At 49.8% G+C, this 25,015-nt stretch overlaps 1 protein-coding gene across 3 annotated transcripts in view; it reads right to left on the reverse strand.

The window, feature by feature from the left end:
* LRRTM4 (leucine rich repeat transmembrane neuronal 4) overlaps positions 1–25,015 on the reverse strand; it is a 218,044-nt gene that overhangs the window by 87,294 nt on the left and 105,735 nt on the right. The window contains exon 3 of one of the 3 annotated variants that reach the window (XM_054000717.1): positions 9,791–10,071. The exons of the other annotated variants lie outside the window; for them this stretch is intronic. Coding sequence (XP_053856692.1) covers positions 10,063–10,071 — 9 coding nt within the window. The 3' untranslated portion in view covers positions 9,791–10,062. Of the gene's footprint in view, positions 1–9,790; positions 10,072–25,015 lie in introns of those variants that run through there. 3 annotated transcript variants of the gene reach the window in all.

Genomic DNA, 25,015 nt, shown 5'->3' on the forward strand with positions numbered 1-25,015 from the left:
TATGTTTTATAGACAAAGTAAAGATGATTTCACTGTTGTCACATTGTTTTGGGTACTGAACTCTTGAATTCTGTCTCTGTTGGAAATTCAGGAATAGAACAGCCATGGCTGAATTGGCTCAGCATGGTGACAGCTGCAGGGTCTGCATTGAAAATCCCATTTTTCACTGATATTTCAGAAATCCAAACTTTCATGGACTCACGCTGGGTCAAAACCCGTTCTGAGAGCTCCAGCTTGGCTCCAGCCAAAGATAATGCCAATATTTGCATCAGCTCCCAAAGAACCAGGCGGGATGGTGACACACTTCTGCTAAAGAAGGAAAATTTGGGGAACTCTGAGTAAGGAAAATCTGAGTAATTTGGGTAACTTTGAGAAGTTTGAGCAACTCTGAGGAATTTGAGTAACTCTGAGTAACCCTCAACACCAGGTCACAGGAAGGTTTGGCCACCCCCACATCTCACCTTGACTGCAGGGGTGTAGAATCAGACAGAAAGATAATGCCCTTAAAATGTCTCACAGAAATGATGGAAAGAGCCAGCGTTTAATCTTAAAAGTCATCATTGATCATTTTAAGGACTCTTTGACGTCCCTCTCTTGACACAGTGTGATTCTCTGTAATTATCCCTGCAGTCTGGGAGTTTGGCACAGCACCCTGGGAACCCCTGGGATAACTGCTGCAGTGAGTTCTGTGTGCTTTGCAGGATTTTGAGCAAATAAAGGGGGAGCCACCAGACTGGAAGGAAATTCACAGAATTCACTGGGTTGGAAGAGACCTTCAAGATCACCGAGTCCAACCCAGCCCCAACACCTCAATTAAACATCTCCCCACCCAGCAGAGCCTGCCATGAGACCCGCGGGGAAATCGCTCACGGGGCCATTTCCCCCCCAAACCCTGTGCTGCAGGGCCTGGGAGCTCCTCTGAGCCCCACGAAAATCACATTTCTGGGCACCAGAGGCCACAGCCGTTCTGCAGGTGCTGCTTTTGCCTGCGGCAAAATATCCCCTGGACGTGCCTTGTGGCCTGGATGTGCCACCCTGGGGGTGACACAGCCCAGGTGCCCTTTGCCTTCTCACCTACCTGGACACGCTCCAGGAGAACGACGGAAATCATTCCTTTCCTAAAATCCAGGTAGGCACATCCACGGCCTTTCCCTCACTCACTCCGCAATTACCTGGCTGAGATAATTGTTCCCCTCTCTCAGGTCATTCAAAGCAGATTTATTAATTGTATAGGAAAGAAAGACGTCGACAATGTCTTCCGTATTTTCCTTTATTAATTTTTAATTATTTTCTCTTAATTATTAGGACCCACTCTGCAATGTCCTGGATGAATGCTCATAATTAAAGTTCAAGTATTTGCTCTAAATTAAATCTGATCTCAGCTCTTGGGCAGAGGGAGGTGTGTGGGGGGGATTTTTTTTTCCCTGTTGAACATGGAAAATTGAGGAAACACATTTGTTTCTGCCATCCACGGACGAGCTGCTTCTTTTCAAGACAAATATTCCCCCAAGTTAATTTGGAGGTGGTTACATAATGCAGAATATCAATTTTGGGGTGACATATGGGCAGAATAACAATTCCAACGCAGCTCTGGAGTGCCATGGACCATTATTGCTCCATAAAGGACCTCGCTGGGGCCACACGTTCATTCCGTTCCCTGCAGCTGACAAAAAAGCCAGAAAATGAGAAATACTTCACATTTTCCCACATAAACACTTCCCTCAAGGCCACAATCCCTCACTTCCTGGCATGGCCCCAGTTTATTAATCCAGCCCCACTGCAATGACAAAAGAATTCCACTGTGGGCACCACAAAGTCCCTTTTCCTCTGCCCATCCAGCAGTTTCCACATAAAAATTGGGATGAACACCATGAAATACAGCCCTGAAAACTCTTTGCTCCCATTTTAATACAGCCCAGAAGTTGCCTGAAAACACTCCCTGAAAATTCCCAATCCAAGGGAAACAAGCCCTGAAAATTCCCAATCCAAGGGAAACAAGCCCTGAAAATTCCTAGCCCAAGGGAAACTAGTCCTGAAAATTCCCAGTCCAAGGGAAAGAAGCCCTGGAAATTCCTGATCCAAAAGAAACAAGCCCTGAAAATTCCCAATCCCAGGGAAACGAGCCCTGAAAATTCCCAATCCAAGAGAAACACACCCTGAAAATTCCCAATACAAAAGAAACAAGCCCTGGAAGTTCCTGATCTAAGGGAAACAAATCCTGAAAATTCCCAGTTCCAGGGAAACAAGCCCTGAAAATTCCTGAACAAGCCCTGAAAATTCCCAGTTCAAGGTAAGCAAGTCCTGAAAATTCCCAATCCAAGGGAAACAAGCCCTGAAAATTCTCAATCCAAGAGTAACAAGCACTGAACATTCTCTATCCAAAAGAAACAAGCCCTGGAAATTCCCAATCCAAGGGAAACAAGCCCTGGGAATTCCTGATCCAAGGTGCTCTTTTGTGCTCCTGTTGCATCCCTTTTGGTTGGACAGGTTTGTGCTTTAATCCCAGCAGATTGTCAATGGAATTACAGAGAATTCCACTGATCTAGTGAGGCTAAAACCTGTCCTGGAGAATGAATATATAAAAATAAAATTGAGAAAATAAAACAATTTTTAAAAATAAAATAAACATATAAATATATAAATATATAAATATAAATATAAATATAAATATAAATATAAATATAAATATAAATATAAAATAGAAATATATTTGTATCTCTGGACCTGTAATGCTGTTCATTCCTCCAGGTTTGATCCTGCAGGACTGCCCAGCCATTCCATGGCTTGGAAAGCACAGAGAACTTCATTTGCATCATGAATTTCAGGGCTGCACACGTCCAGAACACAAACCCACCACCTTCCTCCACTCATTTCATCGGATTTTGATGATTTACACAGCTCTGAATGCCAACTTGCAGCTTGGGCAGCCCAAGAATGAGCACACAATTTACACGTCTGGGCTTAGCAGTGGAACTCTGAGCTTCAGAAAGGCAAGAAACCACCCAAATTCATAATTCCGTGTAAAAATTCCACTCTTCAGCCATCCTTTCCTGTTCCTATCTCACGTGAAATTCCCTTACGCAGGCCTCTGACACCCAAATTATTTCTCAGAGACCTTCCACAGCGTGAGGGCCCCGCAGCATTGGAAAACCATGGGAAATCTGGAAAAAAACCAATCCCAAATCAGAGTGCTAAACCAGAAGTGCTTTGGGGGGGATTACCCAGAGTTAGAGATCAGTGGTAAATGCAGAAGGACTTTCTCCATGCTCCCTCCAAGCATCACTCCCGACATTTCTGGGAACTATTTTCAGCATTTGATCCGTGCTGGCGTCAGTTGTTGCTACCCAGAGTAATCTCCTTGCACAGGAAAATAAAAAGGCTCCGTGAGATTATGTAAAAGCAGCCAGGAATAGCAGGGAATATAAATAGCCAGGATGGAGGGGCTGGGAGCAGGCACACAGCAGGGATCTGTGGGCAGCACCAACCTCTGCGCGCCCTCAGCAGCAGCTCAGCCTTTGGGCAGGACCTGCAGCGTCCTCGGGGATCCTTTGGGCACTTTGGGGCTGGCATTTTGGGAGCTGGAGCAGCTTTTGATCCGTCAGGGCTGAGCTTAACCACAAGGGCTGAAATCTTTCATTTCCGGCACTGGAGCAAAGCTGGGACCTGTCCAGAGCTGGGACCTGAATAAAGCTGGGACCTGAATAAAGCTGGGGCCTTTCTAAAGCTGTGACCCATCTAAAGCTGGGACCTGAATAAAGCTGAGACCTGTCTAAAGCTGGGACCTGTCCAGAGCTGAGTCAGGTCTAAAGCTGAGACCCATCTAAAGCTGGGACCTGTCTAAAGCTGGGACCTGTCTAAAGCTGGGACCTGTCTAAAGCTGACACCTCTCTAAGGCTGGGACCTGTCCAGAGCTGGGACCTGAATAAAGCTGGGACCTGTCCAGAGCTGAGTCAGGTCTAAAGCTGGGACGTGTCTAGAGCTGGGACCTGTCTAAAGCTGAGGCCTGAATAAATCTGAGGCAGGTCTACAGCTGAGTCCGGTGTAAAACTGAGGCCCATCTAAAGCTGGGACCTGTCTAAAGCTGAGTCAGGTCTAAAGCTGGGACCCATCTAAAGCTGACACCTCTCTAAAGCTGGGACCTGAATAAAGCTGAGGCCTGAATAAATCTGAGGCAGTCCGGTGTAAAACTGAGGCCCATCTAAAGCTGGGACCTGTCTAAAGCTGAGTCAGGTCTAAAGCTGGGACCTCTCTAAAGCTGGGACCTGAATAAAGCTGGGGCCTTTCTAAAGCTGGGACCTGAATAAAACTGGGACCTGTCCAGAGCTGGGTCAGGTCTAAAGCTGGGACCTGTCCAGAGCTGGGTCAGGTCTAAAGCTGGGACCTGTCTAAAGCTGAGTCAGGTCTAAAGCTGGGACCTGTCTAAAGCTGGGTCAGTTCTTCCTGTTTGTTTCTTAGGGGAGGAACATTTTATTTCTCAGGGGAGGAACCAGTTATTTAAGGCCATTTCAGTTTTACCAGTTTTCATGCTTTTTAAACAGCGCTTTCTCTTTTGTTTTTGGTTGTTTTGTTCATTTGTTCTCCCTGCGTGTGCTCTTTAGTTCTTCTTCCTCCATCCCTGTGATTTCTGTGTTCCATGGAATGAAGAGCCTGAAGCAGAACCCAACTTTGATCCTGAGCCCAATCCCAAAACCCCCTGACTGCAGGGAAAAGCTTGGCAGGAGTGAGCTGGAGCTCCCATTTCTACTGAACCAGCTCAAAGTGAGGGCTGTTCACAAATTCCCAGATCCCCACTGCTGGCTCCACACGAGCTGCCCAGGGCCCTCGATTCCCTCTGGGCTGCAATTCCCAGAGTTTAATTCCCACCTTTGTGCTGGACATGATGAGCGGCCTGCAGAGAAAATCGGGAGGGGGGGGGAGCAGTCAGGAATTTTGGGTGATTTTTTGGGAGCTCATGATTTCATCTCAGCATTTTGGCACTTCCAAAAGGCTGAGAAGGTAAATTTTCACGTTCCTCTGGTATTTCCAATCCCCTACTGCAGTGTTTTGCGGCTTAGCTGGAAGAAAAGCTCATGGAAAAGGGATGGCACAGGTCACACACGCACTGGGTAATTCCAACGAGAACCTATCCCGGAGCCACTCTTCCAGAAAAGGTGTGATTCTGTTAGAAAGGATTCTTCACTGAGGGGAAAAGACTCTTAGATCCAATGCACACATTAAAATAACATGGCCAGAGGAAAAAATTTCAAGAGGGAATATTTCTATGGCAAGGATGTACGATAACAACCCTCTTTAGGATATAGGAGTCTGTTACTGAAGTTTACAGAGCTTCCCTGGGAAATGTTGGTGTTAGCAGTCAATTCTGGGTTGGATACTAACTCGATGCATTAGAAAACTATGCCAAAGCCCACTTTTGTTCTTGCCATGAAAATATGGAAAATAAGGTCTACGTATCACTGCTGGGGTGAGCTGGCATCCGACGAGATTTATGCTGTTTGAAACCCCCTCCCAGCACCCTCAGAAAACCCGAGGAGTGAGGAACTTACACCTGGTTTGCTCCAAGGGGGAGGAATGATCAGCACTTCCACCAGCCCCAGTGAGCAGGGCACACGAACATCTCCCCACCCAGCAGAGCCTGCCATGAGACCCGCGGGGAAATCGCTCACAGGGCCATTTCCCCCCCAAACCCTGTGCTGCAGGGCCTGGGAGCTCCTCTGAGCCCCACGAAAATCACATTTCTGGGCACCAGAGGCCACAGCCGTTCTGCAGGTGCTGCTTTTGCCTGCGGCAAAATATCCCCTGGATGGGCAATGCCAGAGCAGGGAACAAAGCAGAGCAGGGGAAAAGCAGTGCAGCAGATTAAAGGAAAATCCAGAGAAGTGCTTTTCTGAGCAGAATGTGCACGAGCACTTCCCTGAGTGACAGCTCAGGATCTCCTTAAATCAGGCGGACCTGCTGGAAGGACTCCCCTGGCTTTAGCTCCTGCCTGTAGCCAACCCCTCAGGCACTTCCCCGCTCGTCTCCTGTCAGTTTCTGGCTCCGGGGAGCCCCAGATCTCACCAGCCTTGGTCCCACTGTCCTGCCCTCACCTGAGAGCTCCCTGCCCATGCTGTGAGGCCCCCGAGGCCCAGGAACTTGGGGACAACGTGGTGATTCCATTGTTCACAGGGAGCTGCCAATGAAATTCCCGGTGCCACCGCACCTTCCCGGGCCCTGCATCCTGCCCTGACACATCCAGGCTGCATTTTCACTGCTCTGAGCAGCTCAGGTCTCTGAGCACGTGGCTCTGCACTAGAAATCAGTTTCATACCCATCTTGTTCAGCACAAGATCCTCCAGTGTTTACAGATTTGGCCATAAGTCGCAACTGAAAATATTAGGTTTTATCCCTTCTCCTCTCAAATCCTTGTCTGTCTGTCAGATCACAGCAGAAATTCCAGATAATGAATATAAAAAGTGCCAGTGCCAAGCCGGTACCTAAAACCCTGCAGTTTTATCCTGAAACTCTAACGCAGAGGAGAATAAAGTTTAAAGCAGATCTCAAGACACCATAATTAAGAAATCTGCGACAGTCTGAACATGAAAAGCCAAAAGGCACACTCTGCTTTTAATTCATTCCACTCCTCGCAAACAATGCAGATGCTCCGGAGCCGGGAATTGCGTTCTCTCGCTGGGAGCACGGGAACAATGGGATGTGAGGATGATGGAACGCCAGATCCAGCCCCGTCTACCACTGCAAGCTCAAGGACTGCACTGCTCCCTGGAAAGTAATTAATCTTCTTCCTCCTGCCAGCCTCTCATCTACCAAACGAGTAGGAAAAAATCCCCGTGCCTCCCGTGTCTGCAGCAGGAAACTCCAGGGCTGTCTGCATGCAGAGCATTGGTGATGAGCTGTCCCGCATCTTTTGGGGGGATAAAATGCCTCCAAATTTAGGGTTTCTGAAGATTTTCTTTGTGTGGCCGATACCTTGGGTTTTAAGGTTTTCTGTCCTGTTTTGGTGTGCAGCTTTTAGCTTTATATTAAGTGTTACTGGGATCTTTTCACAGGGTGGTGAAGACAAAACAATCCTACTCTAGCTGGAGGCTCAAGGACAATCTCTTCAAACTTCAGGCCCTGTTGTCTTGTTCTTTTAAAAATTTTAAAGTTCCTTTAAAATTTTTCTATGTTTTCCGATGTTTACATATTTTTACTGGAGTTCTCACGCACTGCTCGTTTAAATAATGACTGTTTTGCATTCTTCTTTGTGGGAGGAGAGAATTGATGGGCTGTTGGTTTGACCAGTGTGCTTGGAGAGGTGGCAGTTCCATCCTCCAATCCACTGCCACTTTTGGAATTCTATATATTGCAGAGTCAGAAATAAAAGTTACTTCCTTTTGCTCTTTTGATCTTAGTGTGAGTGCGTGAGTTATTTCATGTCGTAGTGCAACAAGGCCCAAAGCACAAACGACGTGAAAAGAGGAGGGCGGGCGGGCAAGCAAGGAGAATGAAACTTCATCGTTTGAAGCCATTAGTTGGACAGTTGACTCCTACATGCAGATGGACTAAAACTTATAAAAATGTGAGATCTCCTGACCAAGAGCCATCTGGGCACTGCCAGGGTGTGGCCTCTGAAGGCACTTCAGGAAATCTCCACTTTACTCCTCTTAACTCCCTCTAGGCTCTGTTCCAGCTCCAAAGAGTCCTCCGGGCCTGCCGGGCTGTGGCACCACAGGTGGCAGAGCTGTGTCCAGGGAAAAGTGGGGTTCCACCCCATCTGTAAAGGTGTTTTGTCACATTAAAGGGTTAAAAGCTGCCCAGGGCAGCACAGTTTCCCCAGGCCGGGCTGGATAGGGTTTGGAGCGCCCTGGGATAGTGGGGATTATCCAGGGAGGCACAGGATGGGATTTAAGGTCCTTCCAAGCCCAACCCTTTGGGGGTTGTAAATAAACAAAGTAACTCAGGTGAAATACTGCAATTATAAATATTGCAACCGTGTTAATGGTGCTGCCACTTTCCCGCTGCCAAAAATCCCTGGGCTCTGGGAGCCAACCTGCATCCGAGAGAGGCAGTGAACATCCATTGCTCGTCCTACCCCCGGCCAGAGGGGGTTCCTGGAGGCAGCCGGATCCTTGGGAATCACTGTGTGCCCCCGGGAGCAGCCGGATCCTTGGGAATCACTGTGTGCCCCCGGGAGCAGCCGGATCCTTGGGAATCACTGTGTGCCCCCGGGAGCAGCCGGATCCTTGGGAATCACTGTGTGCCCCCGGGAGCAGCCGGATCCTTGGGAATCACTGTGTGCCCCAGGGAGCAGCTGGATCCTTGGGAATCACTGCCTATCCCAGGGAGCAGCCGCATCCTTGGGAATCACTGTGTGCCCCCGGGAGCAGCTGGATCCTTGGGAATCACTGCCTGTCCCAGGGAGCAGCCAGATCCTTGGGAAACACTGTGTGCCCCAGGGAGCAGCCGGATCCTTGGGAATCACTGTGTGTCCCAGGGAGCAGCTGGATCCTTGGGAATCACTGTGTGCCCCCGGGAGCAGCTGCATCCTTGGGAATCACTGCCTATCCCGGGAGCAGCCGGATCCTTGGGGATCACTGTGTGTCCCAGGGAGCAGCCGGATCCTTGGGAATCACTGCCTATCCCGGGAGCAGCCGCATCCTTGGGAATCACTGTGTGTCCCAGGGAGCAGCCGGATCCTTGGGAATCACTGTGTGCCCCCGGGAGCAGCCGCATCCTTGGGAATCACTGTGTGCCCCCGGGAGCAGACGGATCCTTGGGAATCACTGTGTGTCCCAGGGAGCAGCCGGATCCTTGGGAATCACTGTGTGCCCCCGGGAGCAGCCGCATCCTTGGGAATCACTGCCTATCCCAGAGAGCAGCCGGATCCTTGGGAATCACTGCGTGCCCCAGGGAGCAGCAAAGCTTTTGGCTGACCTTGTCCCTTCTCTTCCTTTTCTCGGCGTTCTGATTCCCAGCCAGGGCTCGAACCTTGCAGAATTAAATCTCAACTCCTGCAGCTTCCAAGTGCTCTCCCTTTCCCGTCCCAGATCATCCTGACTAATTGCTGTGAGTGGACAAAAACAAGGAACGTTTGCCAGGCAAACAACGAGGGAATCACAGCAGTGCCAGGGAGGGAGATCTCAGTTTCAGCCCAAAAGGAGCCCCCAGTGAGCCAAACCCCACCAGCACGGAGATGAGGATCTGTTCTGCACGTCTGCAGCTGATTCACGGTGCCTTGGTGATGTTCTCAGGAGACTGAAATAAACATATCTGGAATTCACATGTGCCCATTTCATCCATTTATATCAGCGGGGCTTCCAAGTCTTTTACTAAGAAAGCACAGCTAATGACAGGAGGCAAATGCTGATTCTGTTTGGTGGCTCTCCCTCCATTCAGGTTCACCGATCAGGCAGACAAATTAAGAAAGATGGTGAGCTGATCCAGGAGCCATTTGTTCGACATCTCCCCGAATCAATGCCTGACACAACGAAGCATCTTTGTGCAATAGAATTTTATTTGTCATCTTGGGCCAGAAGCAGCAGTTAATAATTCACTGCACAGCTCCACGAAGCTCCCTCGCTCTCTTTCACACAACCTTGCGGTTTCACAGGCTCTTGTTAGGAGCAGCTTAAAATAGTCTGTTATCAGAGCGGCGGTCGCTGTCAGAGCCCGGCAGGGGCACTGCTGTGATCGTTCTGACAAGGGAGCAAAATAAACAAGCCAGGAACTTCGGGAAGGACGTGGACACGTGGAATTCATCCCCACGGGATGGCTACTCCGGAGCTCAGACCCAGAGAGATGGAGGAAAAAGGGCAAATCACCAACGCTCAGCTGCTCTCCCAACCTCGTCACTGGAACCATGGGAATGCTTTGGGTTGGAAGGGGCCTTAAATCCCACCCAATCCCACACAATCCCCCTGCCACGGGAAGGGACACTGCACCACACCAGGTTGCTCCAAGCCCCATCCAACCTGGCCTTGGAGTCACTTCTGGTTCAGGTTTGGATTTTCTGCTTCCCCAGGTCCTTGGCTGCTGGCACATAATCACCTGCTCGGGGTGCCTGAGGCCAGAACAGTCAGGCTCATGTCACGGTGCCTGGAAATAACAGAGTGGAGAACACGGGTAAATATTCCAAGCAGCCAGGCTTGGTGATCTCTGATCACCACAGAAAACCCCAAAGGCAGCAAACGAAACTCTCAAGTAAGAGGAGCAGTTCAGAAACGGCGCCTCCTCTGAGTCCAGCACACTGTGCTCCATTCTGCAGGGTCAGGACACTTCCCGTCCTCAATCTCCAACCTGCCGCGTCTGGTTTAGCTCAGCTCCCTGATTTCCAAGCTCACGCACCAGGGTGTCAGCGCCAGGCGTCACCCCGGACTTCACTGCACCACAAAAGCAGCAATTCACACCCCCGCCAGGTCTTCAGGACAACAAATAACATTGTTCTCTGTGGAATCAGAAAACAGCCAGAGGCAGAGCTGCTCCTCTCAGCCGTCCCCAAACCTTCACTCACAGCTCCGTGCAGGCGCTCTCTCCTGCTGGGCAGTCCCCGGGGAGTGAAGGTGAAGCTCACCTGAGCAGCTCAGAAAGGCTCTAACTGCCCAGGGCGCAGCTCTGGGACTTGATCCAAACAGAGCCTGACAGAGGAGCCGTTCCCACTGCTGCCTTAGACCCTGGCAGGGTCATCCTGGGGGCCCACAGACCCTGAGGAGGAAGATGCTCAATGCAAGGGTGAAGGGAACTCCAGGCACGGGGAAACTTGTGGCTGAGGGAGTTGGGAATGTCCAGCCTGGAGAAGAGGAGGATCCAGAGACAGCTCAGAGCCCCTTCCAGGGCCTGGAGGGGCTCCAGGAGAGCTGGAGAGGGACTGGGGACAAGGAGGGACAGGACACAGGGAATGGCTCCCACTGCCAGAGGGCAGGGATGGATGGGATTTTGGGAACTGGGAATTCCTGGCTGTGAGGGTGGGGAGGGGCTGGGATGGAATTCCCAGAGCAGCTGTGGCTGCCCCTGGATCCCTGGCAGTGCCCAAGGCCAGGCTGGAGCCCCCTGGGACAGTGGGAGGTGTCCCTGCCATGGCAGGGGTGGCACCGGGTGGGGTTTCAGTTCTTCTCCAAGCCAAGCTTCCCAAGGTTCTGTGCCATTTCCTTCCTCCAAGCCAAGCTTCCCAAGGTTCTGTGCCATTTCCCTCCTCCAAGCCAAGCTTCCCAAGGTTCTGTGCCATTTCCTTCCTCCAAGCCAAGCTTCCCAAGGTTCTGTGCCATTTCCTTCCTCCAAGCCAAGCTTCCCAAGGTTCTGTGCCATTTCCTTCCTCCAAGCCAAGCTTCCCAAGGTTCTGTGCCATTTCCTTCCTCCAAGCCTGCTCCCCATGGCCAGCTCAGTTTGTTCGGGCAGGAGGGCAGAACCTGCTCCTCTCCTTTGCTGTGACAGCACCTGTGGGTCACACCTGTGTGTCACACCTGTGGGTCTGTGTGTCACACCTGTGGGTCTGTGGGTCACACCTGTGGGTCTGTGGGTCACACCTGTGGATTTCTGGGTCACACGAGTACATCCCTGGGTCACACCTGTGAAATTTTGGGTCACACCTGTGGGTTTGGGTGGGTCACACCTGTGTGTCACACCTGTGGGTCTGTAGGTCACACCTGTGGATTTCTGGGTCACACCTGTGGGTCTGTGGGTCACACCTGTGGAATTTTGGGTCACACCTGTGGGTTTCTGGGTCACACCTGTGGATTTCTGGGTCACACCTGTGGGTTTGTGGGTCACACCTGTGGGTCTGTGGGTCATACCTGTACATTCCTTGGTCACACCTGTGGAATTTTGGGTCACACCTGTGGATTTCTGGGTCACACCTGTGGGTTTCTGGGTCACACCTGTGGGTTTCTGGGTCACACCTGTACATTCCTGTGTCAGGGAGGAAAAATAAAGTTCAAAGCTAAAGACTCCCAAATTTTTCCCTTGTTCAAGCACAGCTCAAGCCCTCTCTGCCTGGGCCGTGTGGACAGAGGTCTGAGGGATCCCAGGAAATGGGGATTTGGTAAAACGAGGGATTTGGGAAAACGAGGGAAAACCCCGACATTTGGCTGTGCAGTGTCCAGTGAGATGGATGGCCAAGGACAGGTGTGGCATTCTCATTAAATCCCTGTCTTGGGTATGTTTAATTAATGTCGTTGTTCTCTATCAGATCAGTAATTAGGCGAATGCCTAATTCCATCCCTGATTTTTAATTCCTGATTAAAAAACAAAGAGATTGTAATTAAGGGCTGGGAACAAGGAGCGCTGGAGTTGGCAGCAGCGTGTTCAGGTGGTTCTGAGGCTCTGCTTCAGCTCCGAGGGGATTTACCCTCAGACCCCAGCTGGATTTGGGCCACGTTTCCCCCAGTAAATATTAAGTATGTAAATATTAACTACGGGGGTTTGTTATTTTTTTTTGGGCTATTGCGTTTGTATTTTTAGTTTTCCTAGTAAAGAACTGTTATTCCTATTCCCACATCTTTGCCTGAGGGCCCCTTAATTTTGAAATTATACCAATTTGGAGGGAGGGGGTTTACATTTTCCCTTTCAGGGGAGGCTCCTGCCTTCCTTAGCAGGCGCCTGTCTTGTCGAACCAAGACACGGCTTTGATGAATTCTTGAGGTTTTTTGATAGCGAACCTAGGAGCAGGCTGGCTGGTGCACACCGTGGCCTAACCCTTGCAAATGCACTGCAGCACTTTCCCCTCACCTCCCTCTCCCTCTGGGCGCTCCTGGCCACGTTCCAGAGGCACCGAGAGCTGCTCCCTCCCCGAGCATTCCCAGGGATTACCCGGAATGGGGGGATTAGAGCAGTGCAGGCAGCTGGGAACCCCATCCCCCTCCTGCCTCCCCTGCTCCCCTCCCCCGGGTGGGAGAGGGAAAACACAATGGAAATGCTTCTGGCGGAGTGTCCCTAATTTAAGTTTTAGCCCCTGGTTTTATCTCTTTTTGGAAAAACAAGGAGTAACTGTTTGGATCCTGGGGTGTGAGAAGTCAGAGCTGGCTCGGGAAGGAGCTCGGGGCTCCGTCCAGGGTTAACAAGGGAAATATTGCAGGGAGAGAGGAGCCTAAAGTGGATTATCTGGGGGTTCCTTCTGGCTTTGAAAACAAAGAGGAGTCTGTGAGCCAGCTGATTATCCCAGTGTCCTCAGCCTGAACTTGGGGCCACCGGAGGGACAGTCCCACACCACTGGCTTGGGCGAGGGAAAACCAGAAATAAAACAAGGTGGAAAAGGTTTCTAATTATTTATTTCGGCCCCTGGAGATAAATTCTGTCCTCAGGGGGTGCTGCACGTTCCTGCTTGCTGCCCACCCCATGGCTGGCAGCAACGTCCCACAGGTTTAGAGCAGAAATCACCCATCAGATTATGATCATATCCCACCGAATTTTAGGCAATTTGTGATTAAAAACTCCACCAAAACCCATTAATCCTTCATGCACAACCGCCCGATGTTTGGTTTTTAGGGCAGCTGGAGGTTTGGTTTTGCTCTCTGTTGCTTCTGTGTACAAAATTCTGACAAAGGAGGATGGATTTCACATCCCTGTAGCACCAAATCCCAGGAAAACACCCCGGAAAAGCCACCCCGCTGGCCAGGTCGCATGGAAAACAGGGGGCAGCACACAGTGTCACCTCTCTGGTGGCACCAACCACCGTGGCAACACCTCCCTGACACTGATGCAAACTTTATAACAATTTCAGTGCCAAAAGAGGAAGGAAGGGGAAAATAATTCCACCAGACACAGACACAGCTGTGCCTAAATTAAAATATAAAGCCCAAGCAGGCTTAGAGAATATCCTGATTAGCCTTGAAAAACTGTTGTGCATTAAAGAGACCCTAGAATATATTTCATTTTTTTTTCAGTCCAGCGGAGGAACCCACTGGTGCTCTGCCATTTGTTCATTTACAGCAAATATTAACACGGGGCCCAATTTTCTGCCTGGCAAAATCATTTTAATTTTTACCAAGACGAATGTTTGGAAGGGCGAGGAATAATTAAATCATTTTCTGCTCCAAAAGAAGCCTCACGGTCTCGTCGCGGGGTTCCAGTGTTTTGTAAATCATCTAATGATTTTCTGCTCGTTTAAATATTGCCTCTCCGTCCCAAACTGATTAGCCAAGGGAAAAAATACAGGGTGGAGGCACTTGCAGGAGGGATAAAGTTCCTAAATCATCCAAAGGTTTCCTGCTCCTGGGAACATCCCTTGGCCTGGGAAACTGGAATAATCCGCAGGGCTGATTTTGGAGCACCAAAGCCCTGAGCAGGACACCCAGGCGCCAGCCTGCACCTGCCACAGGCAGGTGGAGAGAGGAGATCCGTGTTTGGAGCTCAAAGCAAGCTTGATTCCTATCAGAAATCTAACAAACGGCGCCAGAGATCCCTTCAGTACCGATTTACAGATTTCCTCTCCTTGCCATAATGAATCTGGAATTCACCGCTGCTCAGTGACAGAAAATCAAGTTTTAAAAGCACGAGGCTCATATGGAGACAGAGTTTTTAAAGGACTGGAGGTTTTCTTAGGGGGGGAGGGAAGAATATGACAAGTTAACAATGGTTGCAAATTATATTAAAATCTTATTGAAAAGAAAGGAAGACTCGCTTGCTCCTACAGGCAGCGAAACTGTAACCTTCCAAAAGCATCATTATTCTGCTGTTAAAATGACAAAAAAAATAACCCTCTGCCCCCAGAGATAATGCAATTTATTAGTATTTCAGTGCTGAATGCGCTTGTCAAATATTTAATCATCCGATTCTTTACATTAGAAACTCTGTGGAGGGAGTCTGCCACTGGGGAATAGTAACAATCCACAGGAGTGGGAATGGTTTTGGAGGATACTTATGGAGAAGAGCTGGAGATGCCAGTGGGGGAAAAGGTTCTGCTGCTGTTGTGCTCTGAGGAAAACCTCAGGAGTGGGTGGGGAATGGGAACTGTGGGAACAGCCGGGCTCGTCCTGATGCATTTTGGGACTACCTAAAAACAGAGCCAGACAAAACTAAGGGAATAAAAATAATTTCTATTTACTGAAGGGCCTTCAGGTGCATTTAGGGCAGACAAAGCCCCCCAGGGGCTACACCCAAAAATGGACGGCGGGTCCCGGGTTTCACACTTTTGTAAGTTTGGTCCATTGGCATATTGGGGTTCATCTCCCAGTTCCAGCTTCAGGTGATGAAGTCATTGAGCCCAAGTTTGCTGCCCCCAGGTCACTTTTGTTTCCCTCTCTGGGCCCCGAGGCAGTGAGGTGTCCTTGGTTCCCAGCCTGGAGAGGAATTGTTGTGTCTGCCCAAAATGGGGAAGCAGCAGCTCCCAGCGAGTTTGGAGTTCAGAGTTCTGCACTGAAGAACTGCAGGGTTGCAAATAGATGGAAAATAGAAAAACTAAAATCCTAAGGCTTCAGACCAGGCCTTGATTTGCTCGATGCACACCTGAGAGAAGATTTTCACCCTGGGATTTTGGGGTGTCTCACACACAGAGAGCAGAGATTCCTTGTAAAGAGGCGTGGGAGCAACAGGCTCGGGGAATGCTGGCCCTGAAAGTCTGCTGGGTGCGGAGACTCCAGGAAATCTGGGATCCCTGTTAATGCGGGGGGCACAGCTAGAAGCTCCAGAGGCTGGTGGAGCTCCTGAGGCTGGTGGAGCTCCAAAAGCTGGTGGAGCTCCTGAGGCTGGTGGAGCTCCTGAGGCTGGTGGAGCTCCAGAAGCTGGTGGAGCTCCTGAGGCTGGTGGAGCTCCAGAAGCTGGTGGAGCTCCAAAAGCTGGTGGAGCTCCAGAGGCTGGTGGAGCTCCAGAAGCTGGTGGAGCTCCAAAAGCTGGTAGAGCTCCAAAAGCTGGTGGAGCTCCAGAGGCTGGTGAAGCTCCAAAAGCTGGTGGAGCTCCAAAAGCTGGTAGAGCTCCAAAAGCTGGTGGAGCTCCAGAAGCTGGTGGAGCTCCAGAAGCTGGTGGAGCTCCAGAAGCTGGTGGAGCTCCAGAAGCTGGTAGAGCTCCAAAAGCTGGTGGAGCTCCAGAGGCTGTTAGAGCTCCTGAGGCTGGTGGAGCTCCAGAGGCTGGTGGAGCTCCAAAAGCTGGTGGAGCTCCAAAAGCTGGTGGAGCTCCAGAGGCTGGTGGAGCTCCAGAAGCTGGTGGAGCTCCAAGAGCTGGTTGAGCTCCTGAGGCTGGTCGAGCTCCAGAAGCTGGTAGAGCCAGCCCTGATGGACAGGGTGAGGTGCTGGAGGCTGGGGACAGGACAGGACAGAACCTGAGTCTCACTCCTGGATTTTCCTCTGTTTCCCTGAGCACCGAGGCCTGAGCTGACAGAGGGAACAGCATTGAGTTTAACTCGGAATTTAACACAGCTGGCACAGCTTCCTTAACTCTGCACCATCCTCTGGCTCCTTCCTGCCCAATTCCCTCCACACTTTGTTTTCGTTGCTCCTCCCCAGCTGCTTTCCCTCCCAGTGTGCCCATTGCCACTTTGCCTCTCGATGTAAATCAGGAGTGCACAGAAAATCTCCGTGATAAAACACCTGCTCACTTCAGAACAATCCCCAATCCTGACAAGTGACCTTTCCATCACACTCCATCCGCTGGTGCCAAGAAGAATTTCAAACCTGTCTTGCCTGAGGAACTCGGGTGCTTTAACCTGCAGAGATTTATGGCTCCAGAGAATATTTAACTTATGAATAAGCTGATTATTGTTGGCCCCACTTTGTAACAGAGCACTTTGAGTCAGCAGTGTGGCTGAGTGAAGCCTTCCTGCAGGTGAAATGTGTTTCCATCCGTCATTCCCAGGAATCCAGCTCAGCACTTTCAGCAGAACCCCTGCCCTGCTCCTTCAGCTCCATTTCTCACCCTCCCCTTGCCATCAGGATCTGTGGGGACAACTTGGACACAGCACAGAGCTGATTCCTCGACCCAGAGCAGCTATTCCCAACACAAATGTGAGCCAGGAGGCGAAAACCAGACCAGGGAATGCATGGAAGTACATTCCAGCCAGCGCGAGAGCTGCCCCCAGAAAATGGAATTTCCCTCCCAGGAAAATTCTGCTGTTTCAAAATTAATTTGCTTCTAACGGGAGACCAAGACAACGCCTGCTACTTCCAGCAAAAGAGCTCTGGACTTGTTTCAGCCCTGTAGACAAAAGATTTTTAACGTTTCCAGGAACACAGAAACTGAGAACACCGGCACAGATCCCGGTTTTATGTACGTAACGCCCTGACAGCCACAAATGCCATGTAAATCTAGGCAATTTATACTGATTTATCTGCAGCCTGAGCAACAGCAAACTACAGACGGAACTTTTCTCCTAAAGGATGTGGAATTCCAGCAGGCATCCACACTGGTCGGTTAATTATAAATTATGGTTTTACCCCCTGAAAAATGGCAAAGTGTCCCTGTCACATGGGCTGTGGTCTGGAATCCATATAAAGATATATTCACCATCTGATTCACATGGTCAGAATTCATCTGCAGGACAGGAAAATCACCCTCTGCACCTCCTCTAATTCACTGCTATTCCAAGAATCATCCTGGATGACCTGAAAGAGGAACCACGACGGGATCTGACTGAAATTGAACCTCCAGCCAATGGTGTGAGGTTGCACCTTGTGCTCCAAGGCCCCACTGAGAGGGAAAAATTATCAATTAATACCACTGAGACTTAATTCTCTTTGTCATGATGCCGCAGGTTTCAGCTTTTCTATTTTTCACATTCTGTGCTGCTTTAGTGTGTGGGTCTTGGCTCCATATTATGGGATGGTGAGCTCTCTGCACAGAGCAGGGAGACAAAACAATTCCTTCTCCAGCTGGGGACCAAGGACAAATGATCCAAACCTCAGGCCCAGGAGCACAAACAGCGTGGGCTGGAGAGAGAAAAACAAGCAGGATGGGACTGCATGGGCTGGAGCTGGAATTGGGCAATTAACTCCAATATGCAAATGGACCAGAACTCATAAAAGTGTGAGACCTGGTGACCAGCTGTCCATTTTGTGACCATTTTGGGTTCATCTTGGGTGTCGCCCTAACTAAGCTCTTTTGCTGCCCAAAGCAGATCTGTTAAAGCCTCCTAATGAACACCTACTTTATTATGTACCCACTTTATTCTTTAACTCCACCAGGTCTCTGTTCTAAGTCAGCCTCCACAAGGCATCAGTCAAATCTATTTTTGCTGGAATTCCAGGAGCCCCTCAACCCACAGGACTGTGGTGTTTGTCCAGAGAGGCTGGGGCTGGCCCTGGATCCCTGGAAGTGTCCAGGTTGGACACTGGGGCTTGGAGCAGCCTGGGACACTGGGAGGTGTCCCTGCCATGGCAGGGTGGCACTGGCTGGGATTTAAGGTCCTTTCCCAGCCACACCATTCCACGATTCCATGGTCCTGGCATCACCATTCCATGCTCCCTGGTATCACCATTCCATGGTCCCTGGTATCACCATTCCATGGTCATTCCATGGTATCACCATTCCATGGTCCCTGATATCATCATTCCAAGGTCCTGGTATCACCATTCCATGGTCAGTCCCTGGTGTTACCATTCCACGCTTCCTGGTGTCACCATTCCATGGTCCCTGGTATCGCCATTCCAAGGTGATTCCATGGTATCACCATTCCATGGTCCCTGGTATCACCATTCCATGGTGATTCCATGGTATCACCATTCCACGCTCCCTGGTGTCACCACTCCATGCTCCCTGGTGTCACCATTCCAAGGTGATTCCATGGTATCACCACTCCACGCTCCCTGGTGTCACCACTCCATGCTCCCTGGTGTCACCACTCCATGCTCCCTGGTGTCACCATTCCGAGGTGATTCCATGGTATCACCATTCCAAGGTGGTTCCATGGTATCACCATTCCATGGTCCCTGGTATCATCGTTCCAAGGTCCTGGTATCACCATTCCATGCTCCCTGGTATCACCACTCCATGCTCCCTGGTGTCACCATTCCAAGGTGATTCCATGGTCTTGGCATCACCATTCCACGCTCCCTGGTGTCACCACTCCATGCTCCCTGGTGTCACCACCGTGCACAGCAGCAGCAGCAGCAGTGAAATTCCAGCGTGCGGGAGCTCACCACCCCCGGCAGTGCCCGCCTTGCTCCCGGCAGCTCCCGGCGCTCACAGGGTGTGAAATTCCCCTGAATCAGATCCGTGTGATCCGCAGCAGCTCAGCGGGGCCGACTCACACGTCGCTAAAAGGCACATGAGCCCCCCAGATCCCCTTCCTGGGAGCACAGGGATTGACTCATCCTGCCCACTCCCAAAACTCAGCTCCTCTTGCAAAATAGTCCGATTTTATCTCTCAAAGTTAAATTTATGGGGTGGGGCTCTGCTGGAAGGTGTCCCTGCCCATGGCACGGTGGGGAACGAGATGGGTTTTAAGGTTTGTCCCAACCCAAACTGTTCTGGGATTCTGGGATTATAAATTCTAGAGCCCCTCACTGAAAATGGAGCTCCTTCATTCCCAGTTCACCACACATGGATTGTCACATGCAATTTATTCCCTTAAAAATTGAAGATTAAAGAGCCACAAGTGTAGAATAAAAAGGGACAGCAGGGGAATAAGGAAAAGAAAGGGTTGTTGTCTCCATACGGAAAGTGTGCCAGGCAGTGAAATGGCGATATTAATATTAAAATTAATATTAACTGAAGCTGAGTCACTTTGCCGTGATGAGCGCAGAGTTACGGAGCAGGGTGTGGGGGAGGCAGCAAAGGGAATGAAAAGTGACAATAAAGGCACCGATAAACCTGAGCTATCGGAGAGTGGCACTGCAGGGGAGAAGCCACACGTTTCTTGTCCATATTTACTTTACCAAATCATGGTTTGCTCTCTGTCACTGACATTTACCGTGCTGAAAGGCCGTTAAAGCTCACCTGGCAAATTCCAAAAGCCATTCCTGGCCTGATCCCCGTGTGCCCGCTGAGCTGGGGGCACAGGCCTGGAACGCAGGAGCAAGGGCACGTGGGGACAATTAACCTCCCCCTCGTTTGCCTCACCCAGCACAGCCCATCCTCCCTCAGAACAGAAGTTCTGTCAAAGAGTTCTGAAGAAAATGTTCCTGAACAAGCCCGTGGCTCAGACATCACATTCCTTCAGCTGCACTTGGAATCACAGAACCCTGGGATGCTTTGGGTGGGAAGGGACCTTAAATCCCAGCCAGTGCCACCCCTGCCAGGACAGGGACACCTCCCACTGTCCCAGGCTGCTCCAGCCTGGCCCTGGGCACTTCCAGGGATCCAGGGACAGCCACAGCTGCTCTGGGAATTCCATCCCAGCCCCTCGCACCTTCCCAGGCAGGAATTCCTTCCCAATATCCCATCTAAATCTCCCCTTTCCCGGTCTGAAGCCATTCCCTGTGTCCTGTCCCTCCATCCTTGTCCCCAGTCCCTCTCCAGCTCTCCTGGAGCCCCTCCAGGCCCTGCCAGGGGCTCTGAGCTCTCCCTGGAGCTTCTCCTCTCCAGGTGAGCAGCCCCAGCTGTCCCAGCCTGGCTCCATTGGGCACACAGAATGTAAGGAATTCCCTAGAAAGAAGTTCAAGCAGAACTAGAATCAAAACTTTCAGATTTCTCTGTTTCAATTTTCACACCAATTTATTCATCAGTGAATTAATTTGGCTCAAGGGGGGCCATACATAAAAAATCTGAAATATTCAGCCCGAAAAGCCCCTGGACACACCTGAGGACTGTAGGTCTATGGGGTGGGTGGTTTCCCAGAGGGATAAATCTGCAAAGGGCACACCACCAACACTGTTTCAGGATTTCTTACAGGAAAAAGGAAAGCCAAGAAGTTCCAAAGGCATCCAGAGAGCAAGAGAGGAGGAGCAAAGGGCCGAGAGTTCCTGCCCAGGGCTTCCATCTCTCCCTCTGCTTCCAGCTGCAAACTTTGCCACATCTAAACCATGCGGCAATTTCCTTGGCTCCCGAGCTTAATGACAGCTTTTGGAATAAATGACCTTTCCCAATAAGATTTGGGAACTTTATGCATGAAGTGGATATTTATAGATGCGTTTCCAACCTCTGGAAGCGTTTGAAGGAGTAGTTTCCCAAGTTTTTGTTACACATTAAAGCCCAATCTAATTCCGGGGTGTTTGGGGGATTCGTTCAGTCCGACCCAGCGAGTCCTGGGTTTGCAGGGGGAGGTGGGAGAAGGCAAATGCAAACTGTCAAATCCCATCTCTGTGAGGGCTAAAATCTCAATTGAGGACTTGCGGAGCTTGTCAGGAAAATTAATTACCCTCTTGATTTAAGGAGTTCATTGCTGTCCCCACGGACAAAGGCAGCATTTAACCATTCAAATCTTATATTGGCCGACAAGTGACAGCGACTCCTAACACAGCCAGAATCAAAACAGAGCATATTTAAAATAGCCATCCCCAGTGCTTCATCCCTTCTGTGATTTGATTGGGTTTTAGCAAAATTTCCCTCACCTCAAACCCTTCAAAGATTTGCCCAGAACTCATTTGAGTCATCATTTTATTGCCTCAGAGCAGAGATTTGCAACCTGGGCTTTCTGTGACATCAGGACGTGTCAAAAATTAACAAAAAAATCCAGATTATGCGGAAAATGCTTGGCTGGCCACAGAATGCACCCACTCCATGCCTGGCTCAGGGGGATGCTGTCAGCCCTGGCAGCTAAACTCTAAAAAAGAAGAAAATCGGGATTTGCTTCCTCCCACGTTATTCCCTTGTGTCCAGTAAGTTCCCCAGGAAAAGGGAGCCCAGCGAGTGAAAGGTTTAGTGCAAGACACTGACCAAGCAGAAGCAGAGTGTGCAGACAGGAGATGAAACAGAAGTCCTGAGAAAAAAACCAGGTTTTTAATGAGAAAAATGGGTTTAAACGGGTCCAAAATCTTGGATTTATTTTGGAATGGAGTATTTTTTACCACCCCCCCCCCAGAAGGGAGAGTCAGCCTAAACAAACCTGGAGCCACAGGCTCAGGGAGAGAGAAAATAAACACAAACCACATAAATCTCACACAAGATCTCCAAGGGTATGCAAGGGAGAATAAAAATAATTGTTCAACCATCGCTGAGACGTGACAGCAGCTGGAAAAACTGGGGAGTGCACAGAGGAGAAGCTGCAAAAAGCGGGATTTGGCAAACACAGATCAGAACCAACCACAGAAACTGCCCAAGCACTTGTCCGCCTGGGATCAGAAATGATGGAAAACTCACAAAACCATCTTTTTTTTTCTACCTTCCTGTCCATATAAACCCAGCAGTGCTGAGCAGCCGTGGTGGGATTGAGCCTCAGGATCACTTTATGGAGGGGGAGGAGTTCCCAGCGCTGGTTTGAGTGCCCAGCAGGATTTCTCAATGTCAGCAGTGAAGTGAGGCCATCACCCTGCTCCCCGTGTCCCATAAATCACACCAGGAGCAATAAATCCCCAGCTTTACACCCCTCCAGGTAAAGGGCGAGTTGCCAGCACTGTGAGGAAAAGGAGCTCAGTAGTGCTCTTGTTCTTTGCAGATCTTTTAAACCACCACCAAAAGAGGCAGAAATCACCTCTCCTTCCCTGTGTGCACGAGCCTGACCCTCCAGGACAGCGTGTCCTCGCCCAGCACAACATTCCCTGCTGCCATGGCAGGCTTGGAATCCCTGACTGGTTTGGGATGGAAAAGACCTTAAATCCCACCCAGTGCCACCCCTGCCATGGGCAGGGACACCTCCCACTGTGCCAGGGGGCTCCAGCCTGGCCTTGGGCACTGCCAGGGATCCAGGGGCAGCCACAGCTGCTCTGGGAATTCCATCCCAGCCCCTCACCGCCCTCCCAGGGAGGAATTCCTTCCAAAAATCCCATCTAATCCTGCCCTCCTGCCTGAGTCCATTTCCCCCTGTTCTGTCTCTTCGCTCCCTCCAAGCCCAGCCTGGCCCTGGGCACCCCCAGGGATGGGGCAGCCACAGCTTCTCTGGGCAACCTCTGCCAACCTTTGAAGCCTCTCAAGTCCTCTGTGAAGATCATGAATAGTTGAGTTTACTTGGATAGTCAAGCCAGGCTCAGTGTGTTAAAAACCAAACAAAATTCCCCAGCAGATCAAGGACTACAGGAGGTACAATTAACACAAGTGCCCCAAAATCTCACGGGATCATCGGGGTTGGAAAAGAACATCGAGTGCGATCACAGAAACACTGCTGGGGCAGCAGAGTTTCAGACATGGAACTGCTCCTCCAGGATAGTTTTCCTGACTATGAGGCCTTTGTCAGGCTTAGCTAGAAACAGAGGCCAGACAAAGTTAAAAGAATAAAAAGTATAAAAGCAGATGTATTTATTGAAGGGCCTTCAGGTACATTTAGGGCAGACAAAGCTTCCCCAAGGGGCTGCACCCAAAAATGGACAACGGTCATGAGTTTTTCAGACAGATTTAAGTTTGGTCCATTTACATATCAGGGGTTAATTTTCCAATTACAGCTTCAGGTAATGAAGTCATTTACCCCAAGCTTGCTCCCCCCATAACTTACTTTTGTTTATACTTTCTGGGGCCTGAGGCAGTGGAGTGTCCTTGCATTTCAGGCCTAGAGGGATTGTTTTGTGCGACCAAAATGTGCGGACAGCAGCTACCACTCTATAAAGTTCATTTACATATATATATATATATCTCTATATATATGGGTTTATATACATATATACATATACATATATATATACATACATACACACACAGAGATAGATATAGATATAGATATAGATATAGATATAGATATATAGATTAGATATAGATATAGATATATGGAGTTTAGAGTTATACACTAATGCACTGCAGGATTTGAAAAAATACAAAGGCTGAAATACAAAGGCATCAACTCCACCAAGTGCTCTCTGAGCTGACAGACAAGTGCAGGACAAAATTCATTTTCCCTTCCCTAATCTCCGTGTGGTGGAAGCGCAGGGACCCGGCGGAGGTTTAGGGGATTTATGCTCCCAATCTCTGCCCCTCCCCACACGATTAATGCTGGTTTACACTCCATTAGAAAATCGGGCTATAAAACTGCCTTCACGGGGATGAGTCGGTCTCCAGTTGTGCGAAAGAGTAAGCGAAACTCGGCTAATTTTATTAGCGAGATAGATTTCTTGTCACGGTGTTCACGTTGCTCCTGCAAACTGCTGCAGAGCTGGGCTTATCCTGCCAGCCCAGCAGAAGCAAGAATGGGAATGCCCAGAGTCAGTCTGCTAAAAAAAGGGAGGAAACTAAACCAAAAGGGAGGCCTGGGCTGGAGAGGGGAAGGATAGAAGAAAGATGGCAGAAGAGGGGAAATGTGGTCTGGTTTAAAATTGTGAAAAATGTTTTTGTGATTCGTGTCAACAGGCAATGGAGATCAGCAATTGGAACTTTCTGGCCCAATAGCCAAATAAAGCATTGAAATAGAAGGAGTATAGTAGAGTAAAGAGATGAGGTAGCAAGATGCTTAGAATAGAGTAGAGGAAGTTGTGGTAAAGCTAAAGGGATATTGCAGGAAAGCAGCTAAATGCTTACGTATAATAAAAAACTTGATGCACGATGTAGCAGACACCGGTGCAGGGCCTCCTCCAGACAAGCAGGACAGGAAGCCAACAACCACCTGGAGAGGTTGTGAAATTGCTGATCCCAGCTAATTGATAGCTGCTGATTCGGGCTAACACAAGCACGCTGGAAAACGCTGTGTAGGCTTAAAGCCAGCGCGCTCTGGTGAACTTGGAGTGGTGTGTGCCCTCAGGGGAGCGGTGACTCCCCGGCCACCCAGCGCTGCTCCCTTGCTTTCTTTGAAATAAAAGATACAGAAATAAAATCCGCTTTGGCTACCGAAATTTTGTGTCAAAATCAACAAGCAAAAATGTTGCACTGTATTTGCAAGGGTCAGGCCACAGTGTGCACCAGCCAGCCTGCTTCTAAGTTTGCTGTCAAAGCCTCAGGAATTCGTCAAGGCTATTGGAACGTAAATTGTGCTAAATTAAGAAAGAAGAGGCTGAGAAACTGAATATCAAAACTACCAAAACTAGATAACAGAAGGCTGTGAAACACCTGGGCTGTGACCAGTCATATACTCCCAAGAAAGGCAAGCAGAAAACGAGTGAACAAAACA

This window comes from Vidua macroura, chromosome 28, assembly GCF_024509145.1.
Source record: "Vidua macroura isolate BioBank_ID:100142 chromosome 28, ASM2450914v1, whole genome shotgun sequence".
Taxonomy (NCBI): Eukaryota; Metazoa; Chordata; class Aves; order Passeriformes; family Viduidae; genus Vidua; species Vidua macroura.